At 35.8% G+C, this 17557-nt stretch overlaps 2 protein-coding genes across 2 annotated transcripts in view; both read right to left on the bottom strand.

Annotated features, from left to right (window-relative positions):
* Positions 1-6658, bottom strand: part of LOC107679186 (integrin alpha-9-like) — a 101244-nt gene extending 94586 nt beyond the window's left edge. Inside the window, exons 1-2 of the mRNA XM_016474694.1 lie at positions 6253-6658; positions 4679-4806 (exon numbers count right to left, since the gene is read on the bottom strand). Coding sequence (XP_016330180.1) covers positions 4679-4806; positions 6253-6440 — 316 coding nt within the window. The 5' untranslated portion in view covers positions 6441-6658. The remainder of the gene's footprint in view (positions 1-4678; positions 4807-6252) is intronic.
* Positions 6659-7376: 718 nt separating this feature from the next.
* The window catches only part of LOC107679131 (golgin subfamily A member 4-like), a gene marked incomplete at its 5' end in the record, with an annotated part of 28935 nt that continues 18754 nt past the window's right edge, over positions 7377-17557 (bottom strand). Inside the window, 4 exons of the mRNA XM_016474592.1 lie at positions 7377-8055; positions 9581-9687; positions 12087-12184; positions 16368-16443. Coding sequence (XP_016330078.1) covers positions 9610-9687; positions 12087-12184; positions 16368-16443 — 252 coding nt within the window. The remainder of the gene's footprint in view (positions 8056-9580; positions 9688-12086; positions 12185-16367; positions 16444-17557) is intronic.

The following is a 17557-nucleotide window of genomic DNA, read 5'->3' as shown; positions in this document are numbered from 1 at the left end:
GGCACGTTTTTTCCCAATGAGCCTGGGCTGAATGTAAGTATATTTATAATAAACCTTTCTCTCATCTTTTATCCCAGTTCTTCTACTGAAATAATTGCAATTGCTTTGCCTTTTCCTTAAAACCAGTTAAACTCTGCGGACCCGGATACGGGTCCCAAAGGGTTTTCTTTACAATTAAACCATTTTTTTTCATTTCCTCCATTGTATGTGTGCAGGGTAAACATTTGATTTTGAGTATGTTAAATTTAGGCGAAAATACCAAAAAACGCCCCGAGCTTAAGTGGTTTTAAGGAACACATGCAATGCTGCCTTAGAAATTGGCCAAAATGTTGGCATGAAATTGCACCTATGATGAATGGAGTTTAGGTAGTCAGCTCATTAGGTTTTGGAACAGATCTATTCTTACAGTACACTATCAAACACATCCTTCAGTGCAATAAACCCTCATCCAACAGATAATCAATTGACTCTACTACTCTAAATAAAGATTGTAATTGCTCGTCCTGAATATGGCTTTGAATGGGCTCTGTGTTGCTTAGAAGGAAATAGCATAATTACTGTATTTGATGAAGCTAAGAAACATACTAGAAAGTGGAGCATTACCTCCCATAACAACTGAGGACAATGCATTTCACTTTACCAGTAAAGAACTTCAGTGAAGGCTGTAAAAAGAGAAGAAATGATCTGCAGTACACAGCTAAAGAATTGCTCAAAATATGCTTGCAATTATCAAGATCAAGACCATTTCGTAACCGATAAATAGTTTCATGTCTGCAAGCAGATGAGTAAATGTCTAGTCATGGTTCTGCGATATCATCTGACCCCCGTCCACAAGAGTCACAAAACATTCTTCATAAATTGACAACAGACGGAAGGTTTAAAGAAATAGTTCACTAAAAACTGACAAATTCTGCCATAATTTACTCACTCTTATGTAATTTCCAAAGCAGCAGGATTTTTCTTCTACCGTGGAACATAATATATGATGTTTAGCAGAATGTTCTTGTTCCACAGAAGAAATAGTCACATAAGTTAAAGGAAGTTCACCCAAAATGGAAACTGTCTGAAAATGTACTCATCCTCAGGCCATCCAAGATGTAGGTGAGTTTTGTTCTTTATCAGAACAGGTTTGGTTGTATCAGGTGTGTTTAATTAGGGTTGAATCTAAACTCTGCAGGGCTCCGGCCCTCCAGGAACTGAGTTTGACACCCCTGCCTTAAAGGATAAGTCCACTTCCAGAATAAAAATTTCCTGATAATTTACTCACCCCCATGTCTTCCAAGATGTTTATGCATTTCTTTCTTCAGTTGAGTCGCAAAGAAATTAAGTTTTTTGAGGACAACATTCCAGGATTTTTTTTCTCCATATAGTGGACTTCAATGGTGGCCAACGATTTCAAGGTCAAAAATGCAGTTTCAATGCAGCTTCAAAGGGCTCTACACGACCCCAGCCGAGGATTAAGGGCCTTATATAGAGAAACGATTGGTCATTTTGTAAAAAAATATATATATTTATACACTTTTTAACCACAAATGCAGTGTTTACAAAGCGAACATGCAAAAAAAGTCAAATGCCCTTCACAAAAAAGGTAAAACAACGATGTTGGATTATTTTAAAGTTGGAAGAGAAAATGAGATGGAGTTTCGTGCTATCGGAATTATCGTAAATACGAGTTTCCTAGTTGGAAATTAGACGTGAACGCCTCTCAAATTGTATTTACTACTGGGAAATTCGGAACCAGAGTTTCCGAGTTGGGCGGGTCATAATCTTTAAACATGGTGGAGGGGACAACCATTGCTGCTGTCAATGCTGTTCTCACAACAACTACATCCCTTTGTCTGGTTGCTAAAGTAGTGTATTTATAGGTTAGATATGAACGATCATTCGAAGCATATTGTATGTTTTATAAGCAGTGAAATAAGCATGTATTTGACCGATATTCCAGAACTGTCAGCAAACTGCAAGTGTAGCACGGTGAATGTTTATGATAGTCAACCAATGGGATGCTACATTTTATTCTTTCCGACATTAAAGCACTTGAATACGACAAGCTCGTAATCACGACTTCATAAGTGGAAAATAGGAGATTTCCGATAGCACGTGAAGGCAGCATTAGCACAAAGATGAAGAAGTAACCGCGTGACCTTTCCAACAGGATTACGTAATGTGTGAAGACGTGCACGCGCATCGCAGAGCTAGAGCAAGCCAAGCATTTGTGGTTAAATATACATTTTTTTCAGAAAATGAACGATTGTTTCGCTAGATAAGATCCTTATTCCTCGGCTGGGATCGTGTGGAGCCCTTTGAAGCTGCATTGAAACTGCATTTATGACCTTGAAATCGTTGGCCACCATTGAAGTCCACTCTATATGGAAAAAAATCCTGGAATGTTTTCCTCGAGAAACTTAATTTCTTTGCGACTGAAGAAAGACATGAACATCTTAAATGACATGGGGGTGAGTAAATTATCAGGAAATGTTTATTCTGGAAGTGGACTTATCCTTTAAGGTGACCAAATTTTCAGTAAATTTCTTTAGAGAAACGAACACTAGTTCCCTCATATCAGTAGCAATATTTCTCAAGGGGGACCCTGAGGGGTCTTAGTCTATATGATTCATGTAAACTCAAAGCTGGGGCCCCAGGACACGCCTCACTTGCTCTTGTGTGTTCTGTCAGTAAGACACAACACAAGCAGGAGTGTGCGCATTAAAGCCACATAAACCGCTCTCATCTTTCCACCACAAGAAAGGAGCTTCAAGAGATCTCTACACATTGGATCCTTGGCACAGCCGCTCGGAAAATATTAGCCAAACCATTCATAATTTCTATCAAAATACCTCAGGAGCCAGACTACAGACATTTAAACTGATTGCACACAGTAATATTAATAATTTTAAAAAGAAAAAACAATGATATTGTCAGCTGTCCATCACATAAACAAGCTCATAGTATGATGCATATTTACAAAAGGAAATGTGTAAATCAACCCGTTATCAGCGCTGAAAATTAGTGTTAGTATGACAGGGGTAATGTGAAGACAACAGGATAAGACAACAGCTCTGTTTTTGATTATAACTGGGAGAAAAGTTATTAAAAGTGACCAAAACAAGGCTGTCAAAACATTCGTCCAGGCAGGGTTTTAAATACTGACCGGTCCAAATTCCATGTTTAACTTCATGAGTGATTTCAGTGGTACAGTGGTTTGGGTTAAACTACCCGTATAAAACAGTTCTGCTCTTTTACCGGCTGATTTGACTGTGCAGATGGCATCTTCTAGCTGTTTTTCATTTTAACTGGTGCTGTCAAACACAACCACATCTGACACTCACACAGGATATAATGATAATACAGTATATAAACACATTTTCACTTCCCTTTTTACAAATTCAAAAGATCTTTAGACATGTTTTAGAACAAGTTGATTATTATAATTACTGTATTTGGTGTTTAGATGCATTCTTCTTCTGGATTCTTCAAGATTCTAGAAAATTTATGAATTTAAGACGTCATATGTATTTGTATAGCACAATACATAATTGTTTCAAAGCAGCTTTACAGAAAATCATGAAGGTTAACATTTACAATATCTTCATGACTTACAGTCAAATTTAGTAGATTAGAGCTGGGAGATAATAAAGTTTACATTTTGCGACGATGCAAGCAATAAAGTCGTTAAGATTTGCTACAGTATATGATATTTATCACCATATGTAAGTATACTGTATGCAGATGCTAAAGGAGTGTTAAAGCCAGAACATCAAGGCTGAAAAACAGTTTTTACCCACAGGCCATCAGGCTTGTGAACGACACCCATCTGCTGCCTCTCCCCCAATCACTGCAGACATACTATAGATTACCCTCCATCCTGCCTACACTCATACACACAGATACACACATAATGCAAATAACATCAGACACTACAGACACACACATACTTTTTCAACTGCAACAACGTGGACTCAATCTACCTCTACTGGACTTTGCACATGCATGTCTTCCTTGTTTATATTGCGCACTGTGCACTTTATACATGTAATAATTTTGTTTCTTGCATTTTTCACACTATTAGTAATCTTGCAATTTTAGTAATCTTTGTAATTGCTATTTGTAATCTACGTATTGCGTGTTTTATTTTTATGTCCTTAACTTTATGCCACAGGCTGTTTCATAGTTTTCTCTACATATGACAATAAACTCTTGAATCTTGCATGCAGGTAAACATGGATATATATCCAACTATAAATAAAGAGCTGGGTGATAATATAGTTACATTTTGCAACGATGCAAGCAATAAAGTAATTAAGATTTGCTATATGATATATACCATCAGCATATTTATACTGTATGTATCTGGAGAAAGGTGGACATACTTTTATATCCAACCTTATATAAAGAGCCAGACAATAACATAGTTACTTTTTGTGCCAAAAAAAGGGCAGTTAAGATTTGCTATTTAATATATGTCACTTTATGTGAGCATAATAATATATCCAACTTTATATTTAGAGCCGGACAATAATATAGTCACATTTTGGGATGATATAAACAGTCACATAGCTGAGATTTGCTATATATAGCCTAGTATATATACAGCTTTATGTGAATTTACTAATGTATGAGGGTAAAGTAAGATCTACTATGTACTCTGGATATTTGTGAGATCATGTGAGATACACACCTCTGCCGAGGTCCATCTCAGTGCAGCGTTGCTCTGGGTTGTTGCGGATCCGGCACTTGTATACAGCTCCGGGTGACTGAACTGAACTGCTGAATGATGAGTTTGCTCTGGGAGCCCCGACCACAATCCTACAGACATCAGGAGAAACACACTGTCACTGTACATCACAACACAACTTCTGACCTCAGACTACTGGTTACCTGGAACAGACAGATTTTGCTCATTACAAAATGGAAAAAAAAATTTTTTTGTTGGTCTGTGTTTTGTCTGTAAGTGTCATGGATGAATAATAGGGCTGTCTAATAAGTGAATTAGCCCTTGAGGTGGTTCTGCATTGTCATACTGTCATGGTTTGGCTCTACAATTCAGTGATGCAAGAACTACATCATTATCTCCACTGAAGCAAAGGCAATGTTTTTTTTTAAGTTGCATGTCTGAAATGTAATGGCAAGAGTTGAGTTACAAAAGTAAGGGAAAACACTGTTAGTTAGCCTGAGCTGAGTAATGCTAAAGAATTGCATATGCATAACAGCCTACACCTCATTAGATTAGACAACAAAACATTAAACCAAATGTCATTGTCCAAATGCAGAAGGATCTTTTCCCAGAATTAACTCCATATTCTTGTTAATTTTTGCTCAATCTGGTTTGAAACGGACTTCTAATAGATTAAATAGTTCCAAAATATATGCAACTTGGTTTGATATTATCATCTAACGCAATAATATACATTTTAACTGATTAAATAGTCCGAATGACTTTTTGGAGCCACTGTGACAATCCAACACCAAGATAAATCACAATTAGCAAGACAATTCACACAGAAAACGTCAATAATTCATGTTTTTCCTAGCGCTAAACCGATGTTAGCGTTCAGAATTAGCGTTCGCCCGAGGTAACCATAGCGACGGAACACCGCTGGAACGCTTTAGCAAAAAGTGAGTACTGTCGTTATTTATAACTTCATTACAGTTTTATTTAATACAAAACTGTTTAAAAAGCGTTAAAGATATTTTACATTTGACGTACTGTGCTAGCGGCATCAACGTGATGACATTTAACGATTTTTCAACAGATGGCTAGAGGTTTTCAAAGTATAACTTACATTTAGACCACTGTTTGACCACTGTTGATTATTCATATATCATTAAGAAGATTTCAGTGACCACAAAAGTTGAATTACAAGTTTGTCAGCGCGATTATTTTCACCTGATGCTCGAGAAAAGTGACGTTTACCTGAGGAGGTAACCTTGGCAACCGAAGACCGCTAGAGCGCGAAAGTACCGGCAAAACTTAGGCGATGTACTGATTGTTCATTATCGATTATATATCATAAAACTTTCGTTTTGATTTTTATAAAGTCTTAAGACAGTTGAGTGTTGGCTTACTGTACCAGGGGCCACAAAAGAAAATTTGAGTTGCGTGAGAGAAACAGAGAGAAGTTCAATTGAAGACGCAGACCGCCTTTAAAACCATCGTACAGTTCGAATACTAATTTTCACCATTTAAACATCTAAAAACACGCATAACTGACTGCATAAATGTATTAATTCTGTCTCTGATTATGTACTCACCAGCGTGTGTTGTCATGGACGTGCTCCAGGACTGAATATCCAAAAAACGTCGCATCTGGTCCTCGGAAGACCAAGGTATGTTGCAAGTCAATGTTGAAGGAATAAGCCAAAGAAACCAAACACAAACACACAAAAACATCCAAAGCGCGTCTTTTCCGCGTAGAAAGTTCCGTCATTCTGTTGCGCATCCTCAGTGCTGATGAGAACTTTATAAAAGCTATTAAATCTGTCTATAGAGTTCCACAATTAATGGAAAAAAGTACATTTATACAACGACACCACGTCCTTTTCTTAAAGTTGAGAATTAAATGCATGCAAACACAGGGTTTGAGTTTGTGAATCGGAGGTTTGGGTCAGGATAGCGCTCTCATTGCATGGCTCTTCTCTTCTGCTGCTCAGTCTGTTGCGTCTCTGGAGTTTCTCTTGGCATTAAAGAGCCGCGCTCGCGCTGACGCGTGTTGTTGCGCACAAGCATCACATTTCACATTACAGCAGCGGAGCGCCGCGTCCACTGGCGACACCTACCGACAGCGCTCAGTACTGCAGCTCATTACTGGAGCACATAATGCTCACAAGCAAGTTTTGCATACTGTGGTATAGGTCTGGTTAATATGCCTTAAGAGTATTAAATAGTATACATCCTCTAAAAAAAAAAAATGTTGATTTTTTTTTAAGATATATATTCTGTTGTGTATTAATCTAAATATCCATGTGCATTCATCCATATAAATATATTTACATATAAATAAAATACTGTTTTATGGATGGTAACTGTAATATTGCTACTGAAATCTTTTTAGTAACTAGTTACACTACTAGTTACGGCAAAAAGTAATATTACTGTAACTAGTTACTGCCCAACACTGGCTGACACTAAAAAATAAATAAAAATAAAAAAGTGAATGTTTAATGCTTTTGTTTTTTGGAGGTCCATATAAAATCATGGTAGATGACTGTGGTAATCATTCAGTACCACAATATTGCACATTTGTACATTATTTGGCCAACAGTGACTATATTATAGTGAGAATTAGGTTGATGCTTAACCAGTCTGACCAGTACCTGACAACTGCAACATACAGCAGTGTTACAAGAGCTTCTGCATTCAGAGAAGAGGATTTCAATGTAGTGTAAATAAAACTTTATTAGTTGTCTTAAAATGTATTAACCGCCTCAAAGTGCCCTATGACAGAGATTTATAGCCTTTTTTTCCAACAATGATTATTTACAATATGAAGCATGGTTCTAATTAGTCAGTTTCCCCGAAAAATACAGTATTAAGTTACAAAAGCAAACAAAAACATAGTAAACAATCAGCATACTAAGCGCCTGTGTCTTTATATCTTACATGTGCTGTGCAGATAGTTAAAGGGTAATTTAATTTTACCTTAAAACAGAGACAAATAGGAATACAACTGAAATAATTCAGGAAAAATAGAGAGAATCAACCAAACTGAAACTTACAGTCAAACTTATTACACAAGTCTTCAAATCATACAAATGCAGCTTTAAAAAAAAGAACCGTCTACCCTAAAAAATGAAAAAGAGAAAGCAAAAAAAATCCATGTCATAAATTATTTCTGGCAAGCTACAAATGTAAGAATATTCTTTACATTTTCTTTCAATTTCTTAATCTAACCAAGTTCCCTTGTACCAGTAACCGTACACACACACACTTCGCTCACGCTCACACTCACACACAGATAAGTAGAGCAGGCTCTTTCATGTCAGTAGCATCATCTCAGCAGCAGCAGCAGTCATTTGCTCAGGCACGGTTCTGGTTCCACCTTACCGGAGCCAAGGCTGTAAAACACACAGATGGGGAACAGAAGCTCAGTTACTGCAGGCACATGCATTAAAATCACCAGCAGCAACTGCATTTCACGTGATGTCATCTGAACAAATATGTGACCCTGGACCACAGAACCAGTCATAAGGGTCAATTTTTCGAAATTGAGATTTATACATCATCTGAAAGCTGAATAAATAAGCTTTCCATTGATGTATGGTTTGTTAGGATAGGACAATATTTGGCCGAGACACAACTATTTGAAAATCTGGAATCTGAGGGTGCAAAAAAATCAAAATACTGAGAAAATCACCTTTAAAGTTGTCCAAATTAAGTTCTTAGCAATGCATATTACTAATCAAAAATTAAGTTTTGATATATTTACGGTAAGAAATTTACAAAATATCTTCATGGAACATGATCTTTACTTAATGTCCTAATGATTTTTGGCATAAAAGAAAAATCAATAATTGTGACCCAAACAATGTATTTTTGGCTATTGCTACAAATATACCCCAGTGACTTGAGACTGGTTTTGTGCTCCAGGGTCACATATCTGAAAACTCGTTAGCTACATACACATTTTTTAAAGAAAATGTTCCATGCTTTGGGTGTTGCTATATTGTTGCTAAGGAGATTAAGATATACATATTTAAAAAATAAAAATAATTCAAATAAGCAAGTAGAAAATCATGGTTCAAGGCTGTGATGTACAGTACCGTTTGAAATAAATTAATACTTTTATTCAGCAAGGATGCACTAAATTGGTCAAACATGGCAGTAAAGTATGTTACAAAATATTTATATTTTGAACCAATTTTGAGCTTTTGAACTTTCTATTCATTAAAGAATCCTGAAAATAAAATGTACCAGTTTCCACAATAATATGAAGCAGTACTGTTTTCAACACTGATAATCAGAAATATTTCTTGAGCAGCAAATCAGCATATTAGAATGATTTCTGAAGGATCATGTGACACTGAAGACTGGAGTAATGATGCTGGAAATTCAGATGCGCATCACAGAAATAAATGACATTAAAAATAAAATTCAAATAGAAAACAGTTATTTTAAATTGTAATAATATTTCAGAATATTTTTGTTTTTACTGTATTTTTGATCAAATAAATACAGTTTTGGTAAGCAGAACAGACTTCTTTCAAAAACATTTTTTTTTTTATTTAAACGGTAGTGTAAACTAAAAGCTATTGGCTATCAAAATAGTTACGGAAGTGTGATTTCCTGAGCAAGCAATTTCACAAGAAGCAAATAAACAACTGGAGAAATTTAAATAAATGTCAGGAATTCAGTTTGGAGCATTGGAAAGGAAACAGTGACCACACCGCAGAAATCTGATAACTAACCATAAAATATTCGATAAGAAACACATATGTGCTTCATTTAGCATCTGATCGGCTCCCTCTCTGCACATGAACTGCAGGCTGAGCATCAGTGCTTACATCTGGGACGCCTGCTTGAGTCCGTTTGTTAACATATGGAGAGTTACAGAGAGTATTTGAAGGCTATGCTTAAACTCACAGCTGCTTCTGCACACTAAAGAAACGCTCTCAATCCTCACGCTCCAGAACCTTCTGCGCCTGGTCCGAAGGAAACTTCAGCATGGATGTTATAACTTTGGCCATTGTCTGAAGATGCAATAGAAAAAAAAAATGAGATGAAGCTGAAATTCTGCATTAAATGTTACAGTATTTTATTTAAGAGCAAGAAATGACAACTTAAAGGAATAGTTCACCCAAAAATGAAATGTTTCTCATAATTGATCTCATAATTTATTGATTACATTAGTTCATCAGTGATGTTCCCCATTTTCTCCTATCAGGTCTTTATTTAACTAAACAAGTCTCATATCATAGGTTGGTGTTAACAGTTTAATAGTAAAACAACATGAAGGAGTGAAGCATACATGCATGTACACACATGGATGTTCTGACACTATTATAGTTTGCTTTATGAAATTTTGTGTAAGAATGTAAACAAAGTATTTACAGAAAACAAAACGATACTCAGTGTAATTTTAGAAATTTGTATATACTATAATAGTAGCTATTATTTTTATTTCTATAAATATATGTTCTTTTAATTTCTATAAATTGTATTAATAAAATAAATTAATAATTATAATAAATTAATGTTATTATTTTATATTTTTTTCTAATTAAATTTTAGTTTTGTTTTTATATTTTAATTTTAGTTGAACTTTTAGTCATTGTATGTGTTTTTATAATTTTTATTAATTGTTTTTATAGAGAGAGCATATATGAATATGTATATAAATACAAATTTTATATACTACTATAGTATTTAATATTTTTCATTATTTTATTTTATATTTATTATTTTATTTATTTATATTATTTTATTTATTTTTAGATTTCAAGTGTTAAGTTTAATTTAAGTTTTAATAATTTTGTTGTGTTTTGTCTTTTTTTTTTAATTATTATTTTTTATATACACACACACACAAACACAAAATCTAATTAGCATTATTTATTATTTCCATTAGAAGTTTTAGTAATTTTGGTACAAACTTATTTTATTTCAATTCATATATTTCAGTTTTTCTAATTTGTAAACTTTTTTTTGTTTAAGTTGGCTTTACTTCAATTAATTAAAACAATTTTTAATAGTTTTAGTTAACAACAACGCTGCCGCCGATCTTTAGCAGATCTGCTGCTCCGCACTGTTCTGTGAGCAATTACATCTCGCAAAGACAAAACGCTCATTATCTGCAGCCTGCTGGGTAATCAGTCCTAGACAGATCTGCCAGCGCCTGTATGTGGCGCTAATCAGAACCAGTGCAGCCGTTCACCCCGAGCAACTCTCTTAAATGGCAGGCGCTACTGGGTCATGTGATGAGAACGAGCCACCGGGCCGCCCGCCGGACATCCTCTCTGACAGGGAGGCCTGTTGTGATGTCATAAGGACTCTTGTTTATTAGCAGCGAGGGGGAATCCCGCTGGCTTCGGGGTCGGCGACAACCGGGCCGTTAATTAGTCCTGGCTAAACGGACAAGATTCGCTCATTAGGGTCCTGCTAAACGGACACAAAATAACGCTGGTGGGAGTTTTCATGGGAATTAATCATTTTACAGGCTTCCATCCGGACTCCCCGTCACACTTATTTACTGCATCCTTCCTCTAACAAATGGCATTATTATGTCGGGGAAAACTGCATTGTGGGAAAGATAATATGAAAGTTTAACAACATGGAAACATATAATTAGTATTTTAAACATAGTTGTTTATCCGTAGCTACATTTTCTTGTGCCCATAATCTTAATATGTTGGCTAAATATATTAAGGCATAATAGCTGATATTACCAATATTTCAAAAGATGGTTTAAAAAAAAAAATGCTGGAATTTGTCACTCTCAAATAAATGTTATTTTAATATTATTTATCTACTACTTATTATTTATTTAGTATCTACTTAGCATTTATTAATATTTTAAATTAGCTTTTATTTTTATATCTTCAGGTTTTGGTTTAAATTTGTATTTTTTTCTTAATTTTAGTAATTGTATATGCTTTTAAAAGTTTTCAAATCTTTCTACTAAGTTTTTATTTATTTAATTTCATTTTTAGTAATTTTAGCACTTCAACTTCTTTAACTTTTAGTTGCCAAAGCAGCATTTCTAATTTTCATTAAAGTTTTTCCATCTAATATTTATAATTCATTTTATTTCAGCTTTATTTAAATAAACATGATTTTCAATAGTTTTAGCAAACAATAACAACACTGATCCTAAGTAAGCAAACCCCTAACTTTAGATTAATATTTGTCACGTTAACCATCCTTGCCATTTAATTATTTACATTTTTTGTAAGTTTTAATAAATTAAATTAAAATATATATTAATAAAGTTTCTGAGTGCCTAAGCTTGACCAGAATATATTTCTGCATTTTCTATTATACCTTTTTTTTCTTAATAAAAAGAAGGGTAATTTAAACAATTCTGTTCAAATAATACTGCATAACAGTAATGACATCATCGTAAAGTGTAAATATAACCCCTAAAATGTACCTTTGTCTCTCTTCCCATCATGTACTCAAACATGACCTTCCTGAGGTACTCGAATTCGGTCGGCTCGCTGAAGGGGTCTGCGCTGTTGTGTGACAAATCTGTAGAAACAAACAAACAGCAGATTCATCATAACCATTATCAGAGTATCTAAGAGCACTAGAGACATTAAGCTCGGTTTTAGAGGCAGCCTGTAGAAAAACTTGGCTGTTCCCTCATTCACTCCAGTTCTGCTGAACATAATTAAAACCAGAGCAGCCAGATGATGAACTTATAAATCCTCCAAACACTCAAGACCAACCATCATCTTCTAAGAGTTGAACCAAGAGAGTCGGAGAGGATGTAAATAATAGAAACTCACATGATCAGATATGAAAAAATGAAAATATATGCATTGCTACAAATGCAACTAGACTTTTAGATTGAATATGTATATTATGTATAATATATATATATATATATATATATATATATATACCATGATGCTAGTGCACACTTATAAAAAAGGTTTTTTACTGGCATCAATGATTCCATAAAGAACCTTTAACATCCATTTAACAAAAGGTTCTTATAGTGGAAAAAGGTTCTTTAGATTATTAAAATGTCCTTCACACAAAGAAGAAAAGTGGTTCTATGAACTGGGAACCAAAAATGGTTCTTCTGTGGCACTGTTGTGAAAACCCCCTTTTTCAAACCTCTATTTTTAAGCGTGCAGAAGAAATTATGAGTCCGAGTTTAATACCTCAGTTCAGGGGGTTGATTCAAATCTGAAGTATGAGCGATAGCAAGAGTTAATCTTTCAGAATGTGTGCTGGTGATTGAGGACAATTTTCCCTTGCTTTGACATCAATAAGATAAGCAAGCATTCGTACACTCAATACATTCATTAAACACACACCCCGCGACCTTTGCGTGGCAATAATCAGCCCCTAAATCAGAGCGCTAGACGAGCCTCACTTCCAGCGGCTGTAGTTAAGAGCGCCGGCTCGCAGCAGCGCTGGAACACTATAATGACAGCATTGTGGCTAAATACAAGAAGCTTTGGCTCAGTCGAGGTGGGGGCCTTTCCGTTTCCCACCCTGCTTTTAATGGATAAAGAAGTGAGAGCAGAAACGGAACAGGAGACGTTGAGACCATGAATGAACAAAAAGTTATATATAAAAAAAAAAAAAAGCATGTCATAAAGCCGGCGATGGGCGAGGCAGGTTTCTGTGCTGTTGATACCATGGAAAACATGACGTAAAGAGAACAACCCAACATTAACCAGCCCAGCTCAACCACCACGCCTAACTCGTCACATTTAGAAACTGTTTATATTAATTAGGGAGAAGAACACAATTCTGTACCTCACGAAAATGATGTATTAGATGCACATAATAAATGACAAAAATACTTATTTGCATAAAAAGTTCTTTTTTTAAGAAATGAATACTTTTATTCAGCAAGGATGCATTGAACTGATCAAAAAAGACATTTCAAATGTTACAATAATTTCTATTTCAAATAAATGCTGTTCTTTTGAACTTTCTATTAAGCAAAGAATCCTAAAAAAATGTATTATGGATTTCCCAAAAATATAAAGCACTTGCAGCACAACGGTTTTTAACATCGATAATTATAAGAATGTTTCTTGAGCAGCAAATCAGCATATTAGAATGATTTCTGAAGGATCATGTGACACTGAAGACTGGAGTAATGATGCTGAAAATTCAGCTTTTATCACAGCAATAAATTACATTTTCAAATAAATTAAAATATAAAACTGGTTATTATATATTTGACATTTTTACTGTATTTTTAATCAAATAAATGCAGCCTTGGTGAGCAGAAGTGGATTCTGTCAAAAACATTTAAACAATCTTACCGACCCCAAACCTTTGAACAATAGTGTACATGCTCTTGCTAAAAAGAATACGCACATGTGGTAAACATCATAAGCATCACAAGCACCCCAGATGTGCAGTAAATCTTCAGTAACGTCTCATGGAAGTGATGTAAGGATTAAGCAATTAGTTTTTTAAGTGAAGCGGACTTTTGCATTACAGTATCTAGCGTGCACAAACAGCGCAGGAGGTACAACCGATCAGTCTTGCCTCATTAAACTTGTGAATGACTGGCAATTAGCAGGAGTCGTGTGTCTCTCTGAAAAGCCCATTTAACCAGTGCTGAAGACACTAAGGTGGCTTGACGGAGAGAGCTGGAACTCAAGGTGCCGCTGAAACCCAAACAGGCCTTTGATCAGGAAGCATGGAGAAATGAGGGGCTAATAAATAACCCGACCTGTCCGACTGACCCCAGATCAGCCCAGCTGGGCTAACAGGGACGTAACACGAGCCACACCGATCGGTCTCGTCTCCAGAACAATGCTGTTTGAATGATACAGATGGACTGGTTTACGACCGCCATTAGCACATGCTTAAACTGTTGAATGGATAATGAACAAACTCCATAAATAATACAGAAATCAATGCAGAGAAAACAAAGTACCACCATAAATTATTTCAGTACTCTATCAAACATATATACAAAAACAGGTCGTTTATGGGGCATTTCTGAGGCAGCGTGTCTCTTGTGAATGAATAATGAGTAATTCATGGGAAGCAGTCAGAAGGTCAAAAAGACTTCATAAGCTACTGTCTCTTTAATGTAGATGCCACACAGATAAGCTGAAGAACAGAGAGGATAAACGGACGGGTTTGTTTGTGTATGAAGACGGATTGTTTAGCTGCATGTCAGAGATGGAGATATCTTCAAAGGACAAAGTCATCTGGGAATATATTCAGAAGGATAATTAATGTGGTTTATGAGCAGAGAGAGGATGGCTCTGTTCCAAAACCTAGTGAGCCACCTAACTAGATGGCATTGTAAGGCATCATAGACACACTCCCAACATGAAGACTGAGAAATTCAGCATTGCAAGTATATTTTGTAGATTAAGCAACTGCAGAAAGCATTGCAACAATATCTGTGAAAAGAAAAAAATGAATTCCAGGAATTTTGATTTATCCAATAAGATTGTCAATTTAATTAGTACTGCACAAAGGACGCAAATTTAACCCATAATGGTGCATTATGTATTTTGTGCTAACTGGTGTTTCTTTTTAATCTTAGCAACTTGTTAATGTCAAATTGTGATGAAATTGAGAGTCGAGTCTACCAAGGTTGCTGCCTTTTAGTGTTCAAAATCGGTCCCTTAAACGTCTCATTTCAAGCTTTCAAAATCAGTAATATTTTGAAATATTATTACAGTTTCAAGTAACTGTTTTCTATTTGAATACATTTTAAAATGTAATTTATTCCTGTGATCAAAGCTGAATTTTCAGCAACATTACATGATCCTTCAGAAATCATTCTGATATGTTGATTTTCTGCTCAAGAAACATGATCAAAGGTAAAACCAGCAGTGCTGCTTCATATTTTTGTAGATACTGTGATAAATGTTATTTTTCAAGATTCTTTGATGAATAAAAAGTTCAAAAGAACAGCATTTATTTGAAATCTTTTGTAACATTATAAATGTCTTTAAAGTCACAATTTAATGCATCCTTGATGGAAAAGTGTTCATTTCTTTCTAAAACAATAGTGAATATTTAAAAACATGATTGTGCAATGCATATGCTTTACAATGTAATTTTATATTGTCGTTAAATGACTAGCGCACCTAAAAATAAAAATTTAGTCTGCATTTTCACACCCAAAACAACAAATGACATTCATTCCTCCAAGTAACACAAAAGGCGTTGTTTTGATGCTGATCTTGACACTGTTCTTGTCCGAATGCAAGTATAAAGGACACAGCAGATCGTCTGAATCTGGGGTCATTCGTGGGAACTGGGGAGAAATGCGGTCTTTGTAAAGCATTAGATTCAGAGATGAGCTCTTTATTACACCAGCAGGAAAGGGCTGTGGAGGGGCAGATTTTCTCCTCTAGCTGCCCATATGTTTAAGCTCTGCATATGTGCGTGATTGATAGTGGGGTGTTAAAGCACAGCTCTCCTGCGGTGACTGATCGCCTGGAGCTAGTGAGAATGAAGGTGAGGTTTATCTGCCAAGGGTCAGTGTGCCACATCATTCATTAACCTCTGGGAGTTACAGGAGATACTTGACAAGCATTTTACTGTCACTAGGCGGCTAAAACCCCTAAATTCATATTACAAACAGATAATAAGACAGTAAATTACATCTGGATAACAGCTGGTTTTAGAAACATTGTTCTGCTTGCCCACAGCTAGACGATATAGCATTCAAAAGCCATCTTTATAGAAAATGTTTACGGTTATTTACCTCTATATGAGCTTCCCAGGTGAGTCACCGCTGTGTTTTTATGGGAGCGTCTTAGTTTGTCTTCTAGTGCATGAATCTGAAAATAAAGAATACATATATATAGTTCAAAACTGATCTTAAAGAACTCAAGTTGGTGTCTATATTTGTATTAGAGCCCAACCTATAGGGTTTTTTTGGGGCCGATACCGATATTAGGGAGTAAAAAAAGGCCGATATCGATATATCGGCCGATATTCTTTGTGTATATTATAGTACAGTACCAGTCAATAGTTTGGACACTTTCACATTCGTGTGTCCAAACATTTGACTGGTACTATATATAGAATACAGTATATACATAAACAGAATATATATACATAAACACATTTTTTGCAATGATCACTCAAATGTGGTGATCAAACACTTATAATGACGTGACAAAGATATGTAATGATGGAGGCAGGGCATTTAACAATAAACTTTATTATCCAAAATGAGTCTGACATCAGTGCACTGAACAGTAAAGTTGAAGTTTATTAAACTTTAATTCAATTCAATTCCATTCAGCGTTATTCCGTTGAAGTTTATTTCACTTCGGAACATTCATTCACAGATTTGTGCTACGGTCTTCACACACAGACGAAACACATATTGTGTGACATAATATACCTCTGTAAATAAATACAATATAAATTCACATCTCGCGCACTTTAATGCCCTTTGAATGTAATGTGTACAGTTCCCTTGGAACTGAAATCCACTTCGCAGGGCACTTACGGTCAAATTAGACAACGCGTGAATGCTGCCTGAACAAAAGACCTCCTTACTGAAGTGAAAGTGTTGACTGGTGTCACTATCTCGCGAACGCGCCGGTGGATCTCCACCAAATTCGGGGGATCCCTTCAGCTCGAGGAGCCCTCTCGAACGCCACCCTCCGCGCGTCGGTAGCCCCCCGGGATCGCTTGATCGGTCAGCGCCGGACCGCGAATTTAACCACCCGTACTCCGTATCACCGTAACGGGGGTGGTCTCATTCGAAAGCGTGCTTCTAGACGTACACTCGATTCGCGTTCGAGAGGGTTCCTCGAGCTGAAGGGATCCCCCAAATTTGGTGCGGATCCACTGCGCCATTACGGAGATACAGGTGCATCTCAATAAATTAGAATGTCGTGGAAAAGTTAATTTATTTCAGTAATTCAACTCAAATTGTGA

This window comes from Sinocyclocheilus anshuiensis, unplaced genomic scaffold, assembly GCF_001515605.1.
Source record: "Sinocyclocheilus anshuiensis isolate Anshui unplaced genomic scaffold, SAMN03320099.WGS_v1.1 scaffold300, whole genome shotgun sequence".
NCBI classification, from domain to species: domain Eukaryota; kingdom Metazoa; phylum Chordata; class Actinopteri; order Cypriniformes; family Cyprinidae; genus Sinocyclocheilus; species Sinocyclocheilus anshuiensis.
This window is presented reverse-complemented; position numbering and strand designations above follow the sequence as displayed.